This window comes from Pristis pectinata, chromosome 14 (assembly GCF_009764475.1).
Source record: "Pristis pectinata isolate sPriPec2 chromosome 14, sPriPec2.1.pri, whole genome shotgun sequence".
Taxonomy (NCBI): Eukaryota; Metazoa; Chordata; class Chondrichthyes; order Rhinopristiformes; family Pristidae; genus Pristis; species Pristis pectinata.
In genome coordinates, this window is record NC_067418.1 from 7,177,749 (window position 1) to 7,194,241 (window position 16,493).

The 16,493-nt window shown below is 39.2% G+C and overlaps 2 protein-coding genes across 9 annotated transcripts in view; one reads left to right on the forward strand and one right to left on the reverse strand.

Moving 5' to 3' along the window:
- The window catches only part of dnajc24 (DnaJ (Hsp40) homolog, subfamily C, member 24), a 56,241-nt gene extending 54,124 nt beyond the window's left edge, over positions 1 to 2,117 (forward strand). For 5 of the 6 annotated variants that reach the window (XM_052029197.1, XM_052029196.1, XM_052029199.1 and 2 more), the window contains one exon: positions 828 to 2,117. In XM_052029197.1, the coding sequence (XP_051885157.1) occupies positions 828 to 961 (134 nt within the window). In that variant the 3' untranslated portion in view covers positions 962 to 2,117. The remainder of the gene's footprint in view (positions 1 to 827) is intronic. The other variant, XM_052029202.1, reaches the window with a different exon arrangement.
- Positions 2,118 to 2,527: 410 nt separating this feature from the next.
- Positions 2,528 to 16,493, reverse strand: part of immp1l (inner mitochondrial membrane peptidase subunit 1) — a 124,059-nt gene continuing 110,093 nt past the window's right edge. For 2 of the 3 annotated variants that reach the window (XM_052029381.1, XM_052029380.1), the window contains exons 5-6: positions 5,154 to 5,264; positions 2,529 to 4,582 (exon numbers count right to left, since the gene is read on the reverse strand). In XM_052029381.1, coding sequence (XP_051885341.1) covers positions 4,520 to 4,582; positions 5,154 to 5,264 — 174 coding nt within the window. In that variant the 3' untranslated portion in view covers positions 2,529 to 4,519. Of the gene's footprint in view, positions 4,583 to 5,153; positions 5,265 to 16,493 lie in introns of all 3 variants that reach the window. The other variant, XM_052029378.1, reaches the window with a different exon arrangement.

Here is a 16,493-nt window from a genome sequence, read left to right on the forward strand (position 1 = left end):
AGGAGGGTCTAAAGATTATAATGGATGAATGGGATTTAGGGTAATGGCAGTAGTGATTGAGACAAGATATTCATTTCACCATCTCTGCAAATAATGACATTTATTCCCCCCCTACCTACATGTTCTGATGGAAGTTGGAATTTATAATTGGTGGAGGATTGGGTGCCAGCAAAAGGAGATTTGTGGTAGTATAATTTAAATATCACAATGACATGGACAAGTGTGGGAGCAGAGGTGGCACTTTTGCAGAGATCGAAGTATGTGATAGTGTTGATTGGGGGATTTTGGCAAAAAGCACACCAAGGCTGTGAATATATAGTCTGAAGTTTCAAGATTATAAAATACTGCAATTCAGTTTAACTCATGAGATGTGCACCTTTTTAACAATATAATTCAAATATGTTATCTAATGTGCTGCATCTCCTCCATATCTTCACCCTTTAAGACATTTCCAATTCTGATTTCTTGATCTTGAATTTAATCACTCCACCATTGATCATGCTTTCAGGGCCTGAGCCCTGCACTCTGGCATGTATTCCCTGAACCTCTGTGTGTCAACAGCTCTTTTCTCTTTCAAACTACTCCTTTTTAAAAACCTACTCCTTTGATCAAGACTTTGGACATCTCCCTTTAATGTCTTATTTAAATTTTGGTAATCTTCCAGTGAAGCAGCATGGAACATTTCCAATATGTAAGGCACTAAAGCAGTACAGATGGCTATTATATTTTTAAGAAAAGGTGTGTGTGTGTGTGTGTATGTATGTGTATGTGTGTGTATATATATATATATATATAAATAGTTACTAGTTTAATATTTTCTTTTCAAGCTGACCGAAGCTACACCTACAGTTGCCGATGTGGTGGTGAATACGTTCTTCCTGTAGAAGAGGCAGAAGAAAATTTGTTTCTCGTCTGTTGCAATACTTGTTCTCTCAGCATAGAGATCTTGAACAGAAGTTGAAATCTTTCAATTGTGCTTTTGTTTTTAAATTATTTATTTGGAAGATAATTGGCCCCAGAATTCTCAGCTGCCACAGAGAAGAATGGAAACTAGCAATGCAAACTTCGAGTAAATGAACTACCAAGCTGCCTATCACATTTTAAATCGTTCATTCAGTCAAACCAAAACCAGATTACAACACTGCAAGATTCAATACAATGGCAGCTTAATGAAAAGAGAGTGATCAACACGTAGGCCCTTCAGTGCCTGTTCCATGGAAAGTACGAAACTTGCCCTGCTAAACAGAATTAATTGAAGCAGCCATTTATATTCAGTATTTTTACTTTAAGGAGAACAAACAACAAATGTCCATATATACGTGTCTCGCAAGAGGATCAACAAGGGTCGCAAAGAGCTTGAGGCTCTTATAGACAGAAGAGGAGTATTCCTGCTTGCACCGTCCACCACTCTTCCCATCAACTCCAAGGTTAATACTTGAATGCCGATATTGTACGTAAATGTATAACTTGCTATTGATTAAACGATGGGTGATTTTACTTGTTTGCATAATTTGTATTTCTTGGATGTTAAAAGCATTATTCCTTTTAAAAGATGCAAATTTATTAATATAGCCTTAAGCAGCATGCTCTCCCAAAAGAAAATCTCAAATTTAATGAAAACTCAGTGGAGCTTCCTGGTTTGAAAATTCTTGGATGTTCAAGGCTCTAATTGCCATTAAACAGGTGCTTTAGAACATTCATTCCCTCATTTCAGCATTATTCATAAATTATTAAACTCAAGATCAGATCTGTTTGGCTTCAAGATGGTGTGTTCATGACATGGCACTCACCACTATCTTTCTCCTCATTGTGTTTACTTGCTCCCTCTTCTGCCACCACCTAGAGCATGTTACTGTAGTTGGTCTCGTTCTAACTCTGGCTCACAGAATGTCCATGTAAAGTACCTCTGGCATCACTTGATTGCCCCTCCTCCACATGATTAATGCAAAAATCACCACAGTTGAGTGAGACTGTTTCTGACAATTGGTCTGAATGGATAAACTGTTGCTGTCACTAAGAAAATACAGTTGTTGAAATATTTTATTAAAAAGCAACTATTTTTGGCAAAATACCTGAATATGAAATATGGTAGTTTCTAACTCTACCCCCTTACCAAAATATAGTATAAACAGAAGGAACCATCCAAAATCATGTCTATCCCTGTTGTCTACCAGACTAATCCAACCTTAAGTCTGGTTAAGTCACAAATAGTAATTCAGGTTGTCTCTGTTATAGCACTATTTTTGAATATTTATACATCAGCTGCAACTGAGCAGATGCAGTACTGCAATATTGCAAGAATGATCTGCAGCATTCCATTACAAAATCTTTTAAGGACTGAGTATGTTGCTGTTTTTATTTGGAGCTTCAATCCACAATATTTTCAAGAAACTATTATGAGAAATAATATGGTATTTGTTCTGCAAGACTGCTTCACTTGGCAGCAACACTGTCAGAGGCAACTGTACCAAGTAAATGAAGTGAAGTCAGGCCCAGAGCTAATGCATGGGAGTCCACTCATTTAGGAATGGGTTAAGGTAGCCCATTCGATTCAGCACTGTGATCTCTGTATTATCTATCCTTTCTAGTATAGTTAAGCTTTGAAAAATTTTCCATTTGCAAGTTATCAGAATGTTGATGAATTCACCTTACAATTGTGGTGCTTTCAGTACAGCAGATCTAATACAAGAACAAAATGCTGGAAAAACTCAGTAGGTCAGGCAGCATCTGTGGAAAAGGTGAAGGATCTTCAATCCAAAACATTAACTGTTTCTTTTTCCACCGATCCTGCCTGACCTGCTGAGTTTTTTCCCAGCATTTTCTGTTATTTCAGACTTCTAGCATCTCCAGATTTTTTTTGATTTTCATTTCCTAGCAGATTTAGTAGCTTATAAATAAATCAATGGAAAAGATATAAATAGCACCATGCACAAAACTGAAATAAATATACAGACTTAACAAATCTGATGACAAGAATTCAGAAGTGATGGGGAATACTTCAATACATCAAGGAATGAACACTGGATGTAAGAAATGGTTAAGGCATTTTATATAATCAATCTTCCCACAGTATGCAACATGGTCTCTATATCCAGACTATTCCTAAGAGCCAATATTTCAGATCTTTGCTGCCTTGAATAGCGATAGTACTTTTAAAGTGAATACTATAGAAATGTTGACTGTACATTTCCCTCCATAGATGCTGCCTGACCTGATGAGTTTCTCCAGCATTTTGTGTGTGTTGCTCCAGATTTCCAGCATCTGCAGTCTCGCATGTCTCCACAATAGTTCAAATGTCACAGAGCCAGAAGCCTACAAACCTGGACTAATTATCTAAAGAACATGAACTCAAATTCCACCACTGCTGTGAATTTAAGTTCAGTTTAATAAATGAATTCAGGAAATAAGCGGTTTTCAGGATACATGACCATGAAGGTCTCAAGCTTTCATTTAAAAAAAACACAGGTTCATTAGACCCCTTTTTAACTTTAAACTTTATTTATACAGCACGGTAACAGTCTCTTCTGGCCCAACAAGCCCGTGCCACCCAATTACACTTATGTTAACCTACTAACTTGTACATCTTTGGAATGTGGGAGGAAACTGGAGCACCCGGAGGAAACCCATGCAGTCACAGGGAGAACGTACAAACTCCTTACAGACAGTGGTGGGAATTGAACCTTGATCGTTGGCGCTGCAATAGCGTTACACTAACCGCTACACTACCGTGCTGCCCTACCTGGCATGCATCAGGCCTGACATTAGTATGACTAGTTTTTCAAATGCACTTTTCAAAGAGCAAATAATTCACTGCCCTGTATTATTTTCACTGTTGCCTAACAAATGTGGGGAGAAGAGATGTACAAAAACTCTTCTAGATGCCAACATTGAATACTTGGACTCTGTCCTAGTCATTGTGAAACAAGAAAATCCATGATAAAAATTTTTATTAGGTTTTTGTTCGGGTTCTCATGGTCAAAGAAAGAGGGAGCATAAGTGTAATCCAGGTATTGGCTCATGTGCAAGACCCTGCATAGCCTTTGATGATTTAATTTCACATCTGAACATAAATATATTTGGAACTGTGAACAATAGATGACATCAGCATGTTAGAGGTATAATGGTTCATGAAAAAGGAAGGACAAAAAGGTATATTATGCAAACAGCAAACATTCTACCATCCATCCCCTTTGCCTGTATCCTGGGCATCATTACTGCTCCAACAAACAACTCCTTGCTACAGCAGTACTTAATGTTGCCACTGCCTGTCTAAGACGATCTCACTTGTGTTCATCATTCCATTAGATTCTTATTTCCTGACCACACAGATCTTCACTTCCTTTCTGTAAACCACTGTTGTAAACATTTCAGAGTAAAGCACCTTGTTCTAAAAAAATAACTTTATTCATCCACAAAGCACTTGTGAAGTCTCTAGTTGCAAAACATCTTCTGGTTTTCAGTTGCATTTAAAATAAAAAGTCAGTATGACTAAGAACTAGTCTGTTGCAGTATACTTCACTCATCGGGAAGAGGTTTGATTGGGACTTGCTTGCAGGAAACCAAATTCATGTGGAGGCCAAATCTATAAAACACAGATCCACATTACTATAAAGACACACATTCTCATTATTCACTAGTTTAGTGTTACTCCTTCACTATAATCTGTGTAACATTACCTAACACTATGTGATTCTCCAATGAGGAACAGAGTGACAGTTATACAGCACAGAAAACAGACCCTTCAGCTCAACACGTCCCTACTGACCCAAGATGCGAACTAGTCCTATTTGCCTGTGTTTGGCCCTAAACTTTTCTATTTATGTACCTGTCCAAACATCTTTTAAACATTGAAATTGTACCCACCTCTACAACTTCCTCTGGCAGCTTGTTCCATATACCCACCACCCTCTGTGTGAAATAGCTGTCCCACAAGTTTTTAAATCTATCCCCTCTCACCTAAAACCTATGTCCTCTAGTTTTAGACTACTCGAGCCTAGGAAAAGACTGACAATCCACCTTATCTACGCCTCTCAGGATTTTAGATGCCTCCATAAGGTAACCCTTCAGCTTCCTATGCTTCAAGGAAATGTAAAGATTATGATTATACATGCTATTCTAATGCAAGAAATATACCTTCAACTGTTGTTGTTTACCTTAAAACATACTCGTCCCCGAATCAGTGCATAAGGAACTGGTCCATAATTCCTGGAGTCTGTGGAATTCTGCAAGTTGTCACCTTCTAACCAAACATGACCTTTTGGTACCTAAAGGAAATATTTTAAAAATACTTTGAGGGTTTAAGATGATCAAATTCAGCTAGAAACAAAAATCATGCAATAATATAGAAGTCCTTCTGCTTATTTTCGATAAATATTATAACACCTTTAACAATAAATTGATCGTAAAGCTGTCTCGCAAGTTGGCTGGCATAAGGTGTATTCTCAAGCAGAGGAAGTTTCGCCATGTCCAAATTAACTGCACACATTAGTGGTGACTGCAGCAACAGATCCAGTACCCAACCTGCAAAGTAATGGCCTCTCTTGCTGATAAAACAGGTCTATCTGACGAATCTGCTGTCGAATGTGTCAGGGAGGTTACTTTGAACACCATTTAATTCTCAAGGAGCTCCTGCCCTTTTTTAAACGAGTGTATAACCTCTCGGGTTATTCCCAATGAAGGTGTTTCATTTGCAGGACACTCATTTATGAAATATCGACTAACTTGTTATCAGTTGTTACTCTTCTACATCTTGGGAGGATTTAGCACTGAAGTGTTTTGTTCATAAATTGCTGAAGTTTCTTAAAATATGACAGGGAGCAAAATGTACAGGCAAGAGCATGCTGGTATACTGACGTGATTTGATCTTCAGTGCTTGAGTAATCATATATACTCTGCTTTTAAAATAATGCAGTACATTTCAGGTTTAAATTGTGAAAGACATAACGTAAATTTTAATAAAGATAGAAAAAGCTGGAAATTTTCAGCGTCTGTGAAGAGAGAAAAACAGTTAACGTTTCAGGTCAATAATGATCAGCCCTCTCTTCTGTAATAATTGATGAGATACCTGACACAACTAGAAATTTTTCACTTTTAATATTCTGGGTATAACTTGCATTGTTTTGCCAACCATTCCCCAATATGTTCAGACCGTTTGAAACCCCATAATGAAAGTTTAAAATATTATGTGGGTAGAAAGGGAAAAACATTTTCTGCTGTTTGGGGAGTGTAACAACAAGGGTGTAGCCAATAATTAAGAAACATGCCTTTCAGGATCAATGATAGGAAAAAAAGCTATACAAAGAGTGGCAGAAGTTTGGATCATTTCTGCAAATAGAAGATGCAGTGTCAATAATTAATTTTAAATTTAATAGATAATATTTCTGGTTTAAAAAAACTAAGGGATATTTATATCAGCCACAATCTCACAGAGACAACAGAATAGGTTTACCATTGTTCCTATGTTTCCCTTATTTGGAATACATTTGGAAAACTCATGCTGATAAATCTAAAAGCATCACTAAGGATAACAAAAAAAAAGGAAAAGTAATTTCTATCCCCTGTGCAGTGACTTTGCAATTCTTTTCCCCCAGTGGAGAGATTTTGTGACAATTAGTTAACTCAATCCATAGCTATCCACAACACAGATTTGCTCATTTTTCATGTGGTGGATACCACTTTTGTATTTAGAAAAATGCTTGAAATCAATGTAAAACCAGCAGTCAAATAAATGGGATTTTTTTTCTGCTCATAGAATTCTCCTGTTTGAATTTCATGAGCCTGAGGGCTTGGAATGAGATGTTGCTTCAAGGAAGCATAAATCCAAACGCAGAACATGACCATCTGTTAGCATTAGCAATTTGAGATGTGTCCAAATTAGTGGGAACAAAAACTTTAGGCCTGACTCTTGAGGTGCCATGACAATCACACTATGAAGTTCTCAAGATAAAAGTTTTTCACACATCTGCATTAAATATATTACTCCAAAGTTCAGTAATTATTGGAAATATCAAATCTTTATCTTTATTGTGCAATACACCCTGTAAATATATTTGAAAGATAAGTAATCAAGGTATAATTTGATTTAAAAATGAAGATTAAGCCTAAAGATAATAAACGATATATTGGAGAATTTTCAAACGTTTACGATCTTGAATCTATGTCAGAATGCTGATGAATAAAATCTAGCCAATGAGTATTTAGAAAAATAACTAAATATGTTTTAATCCAAACATGTTTAAATCCAAAGGGAAAATCTTAGTAGTGAGTTTAGAATGCTCATTACAGTCAAAATGAATGTTACAGACTGAGGCAGGGAATTTTAACAGTAATTAAATGAAAATAGCATGTCTTGGGTGATGCAGTGCTTTGACAAGCTGCATTCCGGCCTGCATGAACTGATTTCTCAGTTATAGACAGTCCCATTTTCACCTGTGATGACTGGTTGAGATACAAAACAAAAGTTAACCCACAGCATTTTTGCTTGGCAGTTGATTCAAAGTATTGCTCCAGGTCACCTGAGTGGCTTGTCAGCCAAGGAACTGTTTGTCAAAGCAACAACTTTGGAAGGAGGGAATTTGAAACCAATCAGAAAAAAAAACATCTTTCAAGTGGAGTATCTAAACCATCATTTCCTAACAGAGATCTGTTGCAAAAAGGATGTGATTGGGTAACATTTTCTAAGACTGTTCATGCTGCCTTTTTAAAATTTGTTAATAGCCACATTAAAGGAACAGATAGCAATGTCATGAGTTCCTGTAAAAGTCCACTAATATCATTGCCAACAATACCATGTACTTTTTTAATATTTTAAGAATGGAAAAGAAAAGTGGGTTAAGTAGGTCTCAGAGAGACATTTCATGATCAGAACTCAACTTTTGTTGCAGGACCAAGGATTGAGTGAGACAAAGGAATGAACCAATTTAGTTTTCCTGTATAATGTGCAAAGATTATGATGAATTTTATCCCAGTAATTTTCAGTTCACTACTTAACAAACTGGATCAGGAGCCCCATTAACATGCTTTTGTTAAATTGTCCTGGAACTGTTGGATATGCCAGCAGTTCAGCAGTTACTTTACCAGACTGGTAGTCCAGAGATCCAACAATCCAGATACTCAAGTCCAAATCCCATCGTAGCAGGTGCAAAATTTAAATCCAGTTAATAATAAGACCATAAGATACAGGAGCAGAATTAGGCCATTTGGCCCATCGAGTGCTCTGCCATTCAATTGGCTGATTTTTTTCCAACCCCATTCTCCCGCCTTCTCCCCGTAACCCTTAACCCTCTTATACCAAACAAGATCCTATCAACCTCTGCCTTAAATAACCCAATGACTTGGCCTCCACAGCTCTTGTGGCAACGAATTCCACAGATTCACCATCCTCCTCATCTTAGTTTTAAAGGAACATCCTTTTATTCTGAGGCTGTGTCCTCAGATCCTATACTCTCCTACTAATCTGAATTTGGAAAAAATACCAACCAACCTTAGTAAAGGTAACCATGAAAAATAGTGGATTGTCATTAAAACTTCTCCTTTACTGATCTTCAGAGACATAAGAGATTCTGCATATGCTGGAATCTGGAGCAACACACATTTTGGGACCCGATGAAGGGTCTTGACCTGAAATGTCAATTGTTTATTTTCCTCCATGAATGCTGCCTGACCTGCTGAGTTCCTCCAGCATTTTGTGTCTGGTTCACTGATGTCCTTCAGTTGAAGGCGGTGGGGCGGCGGGGAAAAGACATTTGCACCCTAACATGGTCTGGCCTAGTGTGACTCAGACCCACCATATGTGGTTCGATTTTAAATGCCCTCTGAAAGCAAGCTGTTCAACTACTTCCACCAGGTATCAACCTGGGCACCAAATTCAGACACAACAAAGTTGCTTTTAGCCAAGTCAACCTTGCAAACTCCTCTTCAGAAACATTCAAGAACTGGTGTCTAAATTGGGAGGTGGTCCCAAAGACTAATTAAGCAACTTTGACAGTTGTATTCACTGAATCAGACCTCACAGACAAGGTATCATACTTCACAGACAAGATATCAGACAATCCCGGGGCACATCCTGCCCCTCCCGAGTAGGACAGATCACAAGATCACAAGACAAAGGAGCAGAAGTAGGCCATTCAGCCCATCGAGTCTGCTCCTCCACTTCACCATGAGCTAAACTATTCTCCCATCTAGCCCCAATTCCCAGCCTTTTCCCCATATCCCTTGATACCCTGACTAATTAGATACCTATCAATCTCCTCCTTAAACACCCCCAATGATCAGGCCCCCACAGCTGTATTGATTTTTTTTTATTTACAGCATGGTAACAGGCCCTTCCGGCCCAACGAGTCCACGCCACCCTTTTTTTTTAAACCCAAATTAACCTACCCATACGTCTTTGGAATGTGGGAGGAAACCGGAGCACCTGGAGGAAACCCACGCAGACACGGGAGAACGTACAAACTCTTTACAGACAGCGACGGGAATCGAACCCCGATCTTTGGCGCTGTAATAGCGTCGCGCTAACCGCTACACTACCGTGCCGCCCAAATGTGGCAACGAATTCCATAAATCCATGATCCCCTGGCCAGAGTTGATGACATGGTCGTACACAATTGGAAGTAAGTAACCGCTTGTGTTCTCAACATTGATACCAAAGTTTCATGGCATCAGATCAAGCATGGGTAAGGAAACCTGATTACCAGGCAATGTCCTCCCTCAGCTGATGAAGGAAGCAATGAAAGTAACGAGGGCACAGAATGGACTATGAGCGGACTTTAGTGTTCATCACCAAGAGACTTGGTAGTGCAACCCCTGACCAAGGTGACTGAATCCTGAAAAGATTGCTGCAAAACTGTCTGTGGCTGGTACACAAGGGATAAACCTGTTTGAACTTGTCCTCACCAGTCTACCTGTCCAAGATAGTACCAATACAAGTGGCCACCACACAGTTCTTGAGGGGAAGAGTTCTGTCATCATACTGAGGACACCCTCCAATCATGTCTGGCACTAGAAGCATAAAATAGGAAAGACTCAGAACAGATCTGGCAACTCAAAACTGGCACCCTTGAGGTGCTGTGGGTCATGAGCAACTGCAGAAACATACAGTACACTACCACAACAGTAACCACGTGGCCTGGCTTATTCCACACTATCATCACTATCAAGCCAGTTTTAAATAAATGAATGTGCTTTTTAAAAAAAATTACAGTAAACTAAATTGTAGATATAATTGAGATTAACTATCAGTACATAAACCAAGTTAAAGTCAAGTTAAATAACAAATGGATATAGACCTCAACTAATTAATTACATAAAACAAGATTTAATTGGGATGTCAGAGCAGTTCATATATTGTGTTGCAGCATACGGGAGCTTTGGAGATCATCAAGATCCTTAACAATCATAGCTGGAGTTGAACATATGCACCTTGAGAAAATACCAGAGTTAATCAGATGGAGTCTCAACTGTAGACATTTCAAAATGTAAGGGAGAGGGAACAGGTACCTGATCCAGAAGGCATGTTTAGGTTAGATAGTAGTCTGGATTTAGGCAGGGGTCAGAGACAGAAGGCCATGTGGGATCTCAAGACATAATTAGGAAGGAGGTACTGCTGAGAAATTTTGAGGAGCTAGAGAATCAAATCATCGTTAATATGGAAATGTGGTTGCACGGTGATCTTATTTGGGAACTAAATAACTTAGCATACCTGAAAGGGCAGAAAACATGGAAAAGTTGGTGGAGGGCAAGTTGCCATGGGTGGTTTAGCCTTGTCAGTAAAGAATGACACAAGGGCAGTGCTGAGGAATTAGCTTGGCCCAGAAGATGGGTGGAAATAACAGAAAACAAAAAATAGTTTGCAGTAGTTCACAGGTCCCCTACCAGCATCATCACCATTAGGGAGAAAAAATAAGAAATAAGAAAAGTTTGTCGTAAAAGTAATACAACAATCAAGGGGGTTTTAGATCTTAATAAACTCTGGGCACTGTACGTCAAATAGAGAAAGGTAGTTTGGCTTATGTGTTTGTAGAATGTACTGGGATAATTTTCTGGAACGGTGGGTCATAGAACAGACTTTCTTTTATTTATTCAGTTTTTGGGATCTGGGTAATGCAGGCAAGGCCAGCATTTACAACCCATCCCTTACTGGAACTAGGAACATGTAACTGTAGACAATATTTTGTGTAATATGCCATAGTTCTCTGATAATCTCATAGTAGGGGATCCTCTAGGTAAAGTGATCATAACATGCTGGAACTTGCATGTAGATATGAGGGTCATATTAACTAAGGAAGATAGATTAAAATAAAACAGTAAATAAACAAAGGTAAGCTGATAAAATATTTCAAAATTCCCCATTAATGTATATCCAATGGAAAAAATGGAAGTCCACAAGGAAAGTGATCCATCTCTGGTTATCTAAGGGGTTTAAGGACAGGAATACATTAAAAGAGGCCAGTGATGCCAGTCAGATTAATAAGCCTGAGAACTGGATGACTTTTAGGAAGCAGAAATGAACAATGATTGATAAAGAAGGGGAAGAATGATTATGAGAGTAAATCAGGCAAGAAAAATAAATATTTTAAGAGTCACACCTACGTAAAAAGGAAGAGTGAAGCAAAAATATCTGTCTTCATTGAAGGAAATACAATTAAAATAGCAGAAATGGACAGCAACCAAGATTGTAAAGACAATGAGAAATTTAAAGTAATTAATATACTAAAGAAAAAGTACTGGATAAGTTAAGGTTCTTAAAGACCAGATACCAGACTAGACAGAACAATGTACATGTCATTGTTATAAGGGAGATGGTGAATATAGTAGTGTGGTGATAGTGAATGGAATACTGATAGTCTTCCAGAATTCACACCATTCCGGAGCGATGTCTGCAGATTGGAAGCTAACAAGTGTAACATCTCTATATATAAAAGGGAAGGAGGAAAAATAGAACTGTAAACCAGTCAGCATGGCACATATTGTTGGCAAATTGATGGAATCCACCATTGTAACAGGATGCTTATAGTAGCCATGGCCAAAGTTAGGATAGCTTTATTTCTATTTTACAATCCCAATTTATTTTCTAAGGATGTAACTAGCAGGAAGCGTAAACGTAGATGTAATATATCTGGATATTCAAATTGTAGGCCTCATATAGAAGACTGCTACGCGATCATAGCTCAGAGCCTGGGAGGGAGCAAATTATCATGGATAGAGGATTGGCTGAAGGCCAGAAAACAGAAATAAACAGGGCGGAAGGTGGAGTGGGAGCAATAGAAGGAGGAGGTGGGGGGAAGATGGAAGGTGGAGGCGAGGGACAGAGGGTGGACTGGGAAGATGGCCAGGGTTGGAAAATGGTTTTGGAACGAGGGGCTGGTGCAGTGGTGAGTTGAAGGTGGAGGTATTGTGTGGGGAGGTGGGATGGGGAAAGGAAAATGAAGCAGGGCAGCAGGGAATTGAGGTGGAATGGGAGGAGTGAAGTTGAGAGGGTAAGTAGAGCGGGGGTGAGGAGGAGAGGGTGAACGGTGAAGAGGCAGGGGGTAGAAGTGGAGTGGGGATTATGAAAGGTGGAACCAGGCAGGGTTAACTGATAAATTTGGAGAATAACATAATGAATATGCACTGTGATCTTCAAACTTCCTTGTAGCACTTTCATACCCAGGACGTGTTAAATCATAGCTGCCAATGGCTATTGTTGGTAGGAACAACATAAAGCTGTTAAATAACAATTTATGGAATGCACCAATTGCCACGTGACCAAACCTCCAGAAACAGGTCCAATCGGATTCCACGACAGTGAATTCTCTCTGCACAACATCTGAAGCAAAACTCCTTATGCAGCACCACGGGGTAGTGTGGAAGTGTCAATCACCAAATCTGGTACCTTCCGCTCATAAATTTCTCAGCATTCATCAAAGAGAATGGTAACTGGCAAGGGCTTCCTCCCAGCAGCCTGCTGAACATGGACACCACCCCTCCCCAGCTAACTCCCTCCAACCCACACCATCCATTGACAAGAATCATCCTGGTGCCAAAGAGGTAAGTGTAACCCATGCCTTTTTAGGTAACCTAATATATGTCAAAGCAATGAATGTCCAAATGGATGTTGATATCTCCAGCGTATTTCTTTTGGACTAGAAATGTTGATCATTATAATCCTCTTCAAGTATATGCACCCTCCTTCAATTTATGCAGGGAAGGTACCATTTTCTGCATCATGTTCTCTCTCTGTCATGTTAATTGCATAGCAAAACAGAAGGGAAGAGACTATTTGACACAAGCATAACTGCAAACAGTGCTTGTACTTTTAAAGTAGCAGAAAGGACAAGGAAGGAATTCACATCTCGCAAACTAAATGTCTGAAGATTAGCACTTTTAAAAAAAAAATTACATCTGTCAGAAAACTGTAACAAATGCTACTGCATTCTAAAATGAGCCACCGCATTTCACTAATGTTGCCACTGTTTCTCGTGCCGTCAGAGAATCATGCTGTGATATCTGCAGACCAGATTTTATTGATAATTTGCGCCTGTGAAAGTGGGAAGGCTGAGCCTCATTTTGCAGTTAATGTGCACTCACAGTCTTCTGATGTGTTTGCTGCAAAGCTAACCACATACATTACAAGTTTTGCAGTCTGAACAGAAATAAAATAATTTGAATATTTCTAATTAATACATCATAGAAAAATTTATTTCCTTGAGGAAAGGATCAGCGAGTTTGGACACTTTAGTCTGCAGCAGTAATTAGAAAAAATTCAAGTGTGTCCAAGAGACTGAGAATCAATATTTGCATCATTGCTCAGTATTGCAGTACACAAGAGTGATGTTAGTTAATGCTGTAAACTGTGACTAAACAAAAACAGCAGGGATGCAATTCTGAACTGCATGCCACAGAGTTCTATATTGGCACAGTTGGATGCTTCCAGTAGCAAAATGCATGGGCACTTATCCCATTTAACACTCCAAGCATTTTGTATTCCTTTAGAATACTTTCAAACACTACATGTTTGAATCAACAGTTTAAGGGTCCTGTTAAATTAATCAGACAGCAAAGAAAGAGGCCATTCGGTGAACAGCTCCGCAATATTTTTGTTCCATGTGAGCCTCTACCTGCCCTTGGCTCCAATTTCAGTGCTGAACGAAGGAATGCTGCACTGTCAGAGGTGTCATGTTTCATAGAACAGCACAACAATGGAACAGGCCCTTCGGTTCACCATGCCTGCGCTGAACACGTTGCCAAATTAGACTAAATCCCTTCTGCCTGCACGTGATCCATATCCCTCCATTCCCCACATATTCATGTGTCTATCTAACAGCCTCTTAAATGCCACTATTGTATCTGCTTCCACCACCACCCCTGGCAGCCCGTTCCAGGCACCCACCACTCTTTATGTAAAAAAAAACTTGCCCCACACATCTCCTTTAAATGCCCCCCCTCGCCTTAAATGTATGTCCACTAGTATTTGATATTTCTACGCTGGGAAAAGAATTCTGTCTACCCTATCTATGCCTCTCATAATTTTATAAACCTCTATCAGGTTACAACACTCCAGAGAAAACAACCCAAGTTTGCCCGACCTCTTCTTCTTACTTATACCCTCTAATCCATGCAACATCCAAGTAAACCTCTTCTGCACCCTCTCCAAAGCGTTCCTTCCTGCAATGAGATGACCAGAACTGCATGCAATACTCCAAGTGCGGCCTAACCAAAGTTTTATATAGCTGCAACATGACAGGCATTAGATGTTGATCTTCAGATGAGACATGGCTCATCTACTCTTTCGAATGAATATAACACTATTTCAAAGAAGATTAGGGAGAGGTTTCCCCTTTGTCCTGGGCAGTATTTATCCCTCAACAAACATTAGTAAAACAGATTATCTAGGCATTGCCTTTAGTGGCAGTTTGTAATGCACAAATTGCTGTATTTCCTACCACAGTGATTACACCCAAAACCTTCTTCCTTGGGTGTAAAGACATAAATATAAGTCTTTATTTCTTTTAACGAATCCTATCAACATGTTGTACCAGTAGGGTGGCATGACGGCACAGCAGATAGCACTGCTGCTTCACAGTTCCAAGGACATGGGTTTGATCCTGACCTTGGGTGCTATGTGGAAATCTGTTGGGTGCTCTGGTTTCTCACTTGCCAAGACATGATAAGTTAATTGGCTTCTGTAAATCACCCCTTAATGTAGGTAAGTGGTAAAAAGAATCAAAGAGGGTTTGAGGGGCATGTGAGAGAGAATATATTGCAGGACAAGTGAAGAGGAGAGAATGAGACTGATGGGGATTTGCTCTCCTGGGACCTGGCATGGATTCAATGGGTTGAATGGCTTCATGTGTCTTAATACTTTTCTCCTCATGTACTTTTATAGCATGCCCTTAAATACATCAATGCTAATTGCCTCAACTAGTCATGTGGCAGCAAGTTCCACATTCTCACCACTCTCTGGGACAAGATCCTTTGCCCAAATTTCTGATGAGAATTATTAGTAACCAACTTATATTATGAACCAATCCATAGTTTTGGACTCCTCCACAACTAAGAATAACTGTTCCAAGATGCCTGTTATAAGCTGGATTCTGACAGGCCTAAAAGCACAAGTTGACCCCAATGTTTACATAGCTAGATATAGGTCAAATTCAAATGATGGTGGACTTGTATTTCAAGTAGTCTCTGAGTGTACACGTCTGCCACTGGGATGAGGGAGCTGGATTTGGTCAAACCTGAGAGTCAGAACATGGAAGCCATTCTTCCATATCCAATGAGAATAAGGTCAATAATAAAAGAGCCTTTGCGTGTTTTTGCAGCTATTTTAGCATCAAATTCCCATTCTTGTTTATTAACAATTAACAGACTACAGTAGTACAAGCATAGGGTCTGACAATGAGAATATGTCACATCTGCTTGCTCTGTCCTACAGAAAGCTAGTTAATGAAAAAGTTTCCAAGATGAAGCATCAAGGGTTAGAGCAAGATGACAAGGTCATTCATTTATTAGACTTCAAAAGGGGGTCATTAGAATTTTCATGAAAGATCTGGCCTGCTGTCACAGGCTCAGCAGGAACAGGGCAGCCATACAATGATCAGAATCCTGGGGCCTGCACCAAGGCTAGACCTGCCAGTAGGCCTGTGAAGAACCCAATGGTAATTGATTGTGACATCAATTATGAATAATCTCATCACTTTATCAGAGTAGGCTTGTCACAGCTCTAATTAAGCCACAGTTCTCCATACATGAGTACTGGAACAACGCATTTTATTCTAATAATGGCCATCAAGAACCAGCTAAAGTCTCTTTTCGTGTTCTGCAACTTAATGATCTAGACCTACAAATGACAAGGACCTCTAATTACCTATATGTGATGTGTATTATCATTGCTACAAATCAGAGGTTAAATACTGCAAAAAAAATTGAGTGATGAATTGGGTCCAAAGGGTAGCACCACTGTTAGCATTAGACAGTAGCCTCAGGCTCAGATAGAGAACAAAACACAGTAGCTT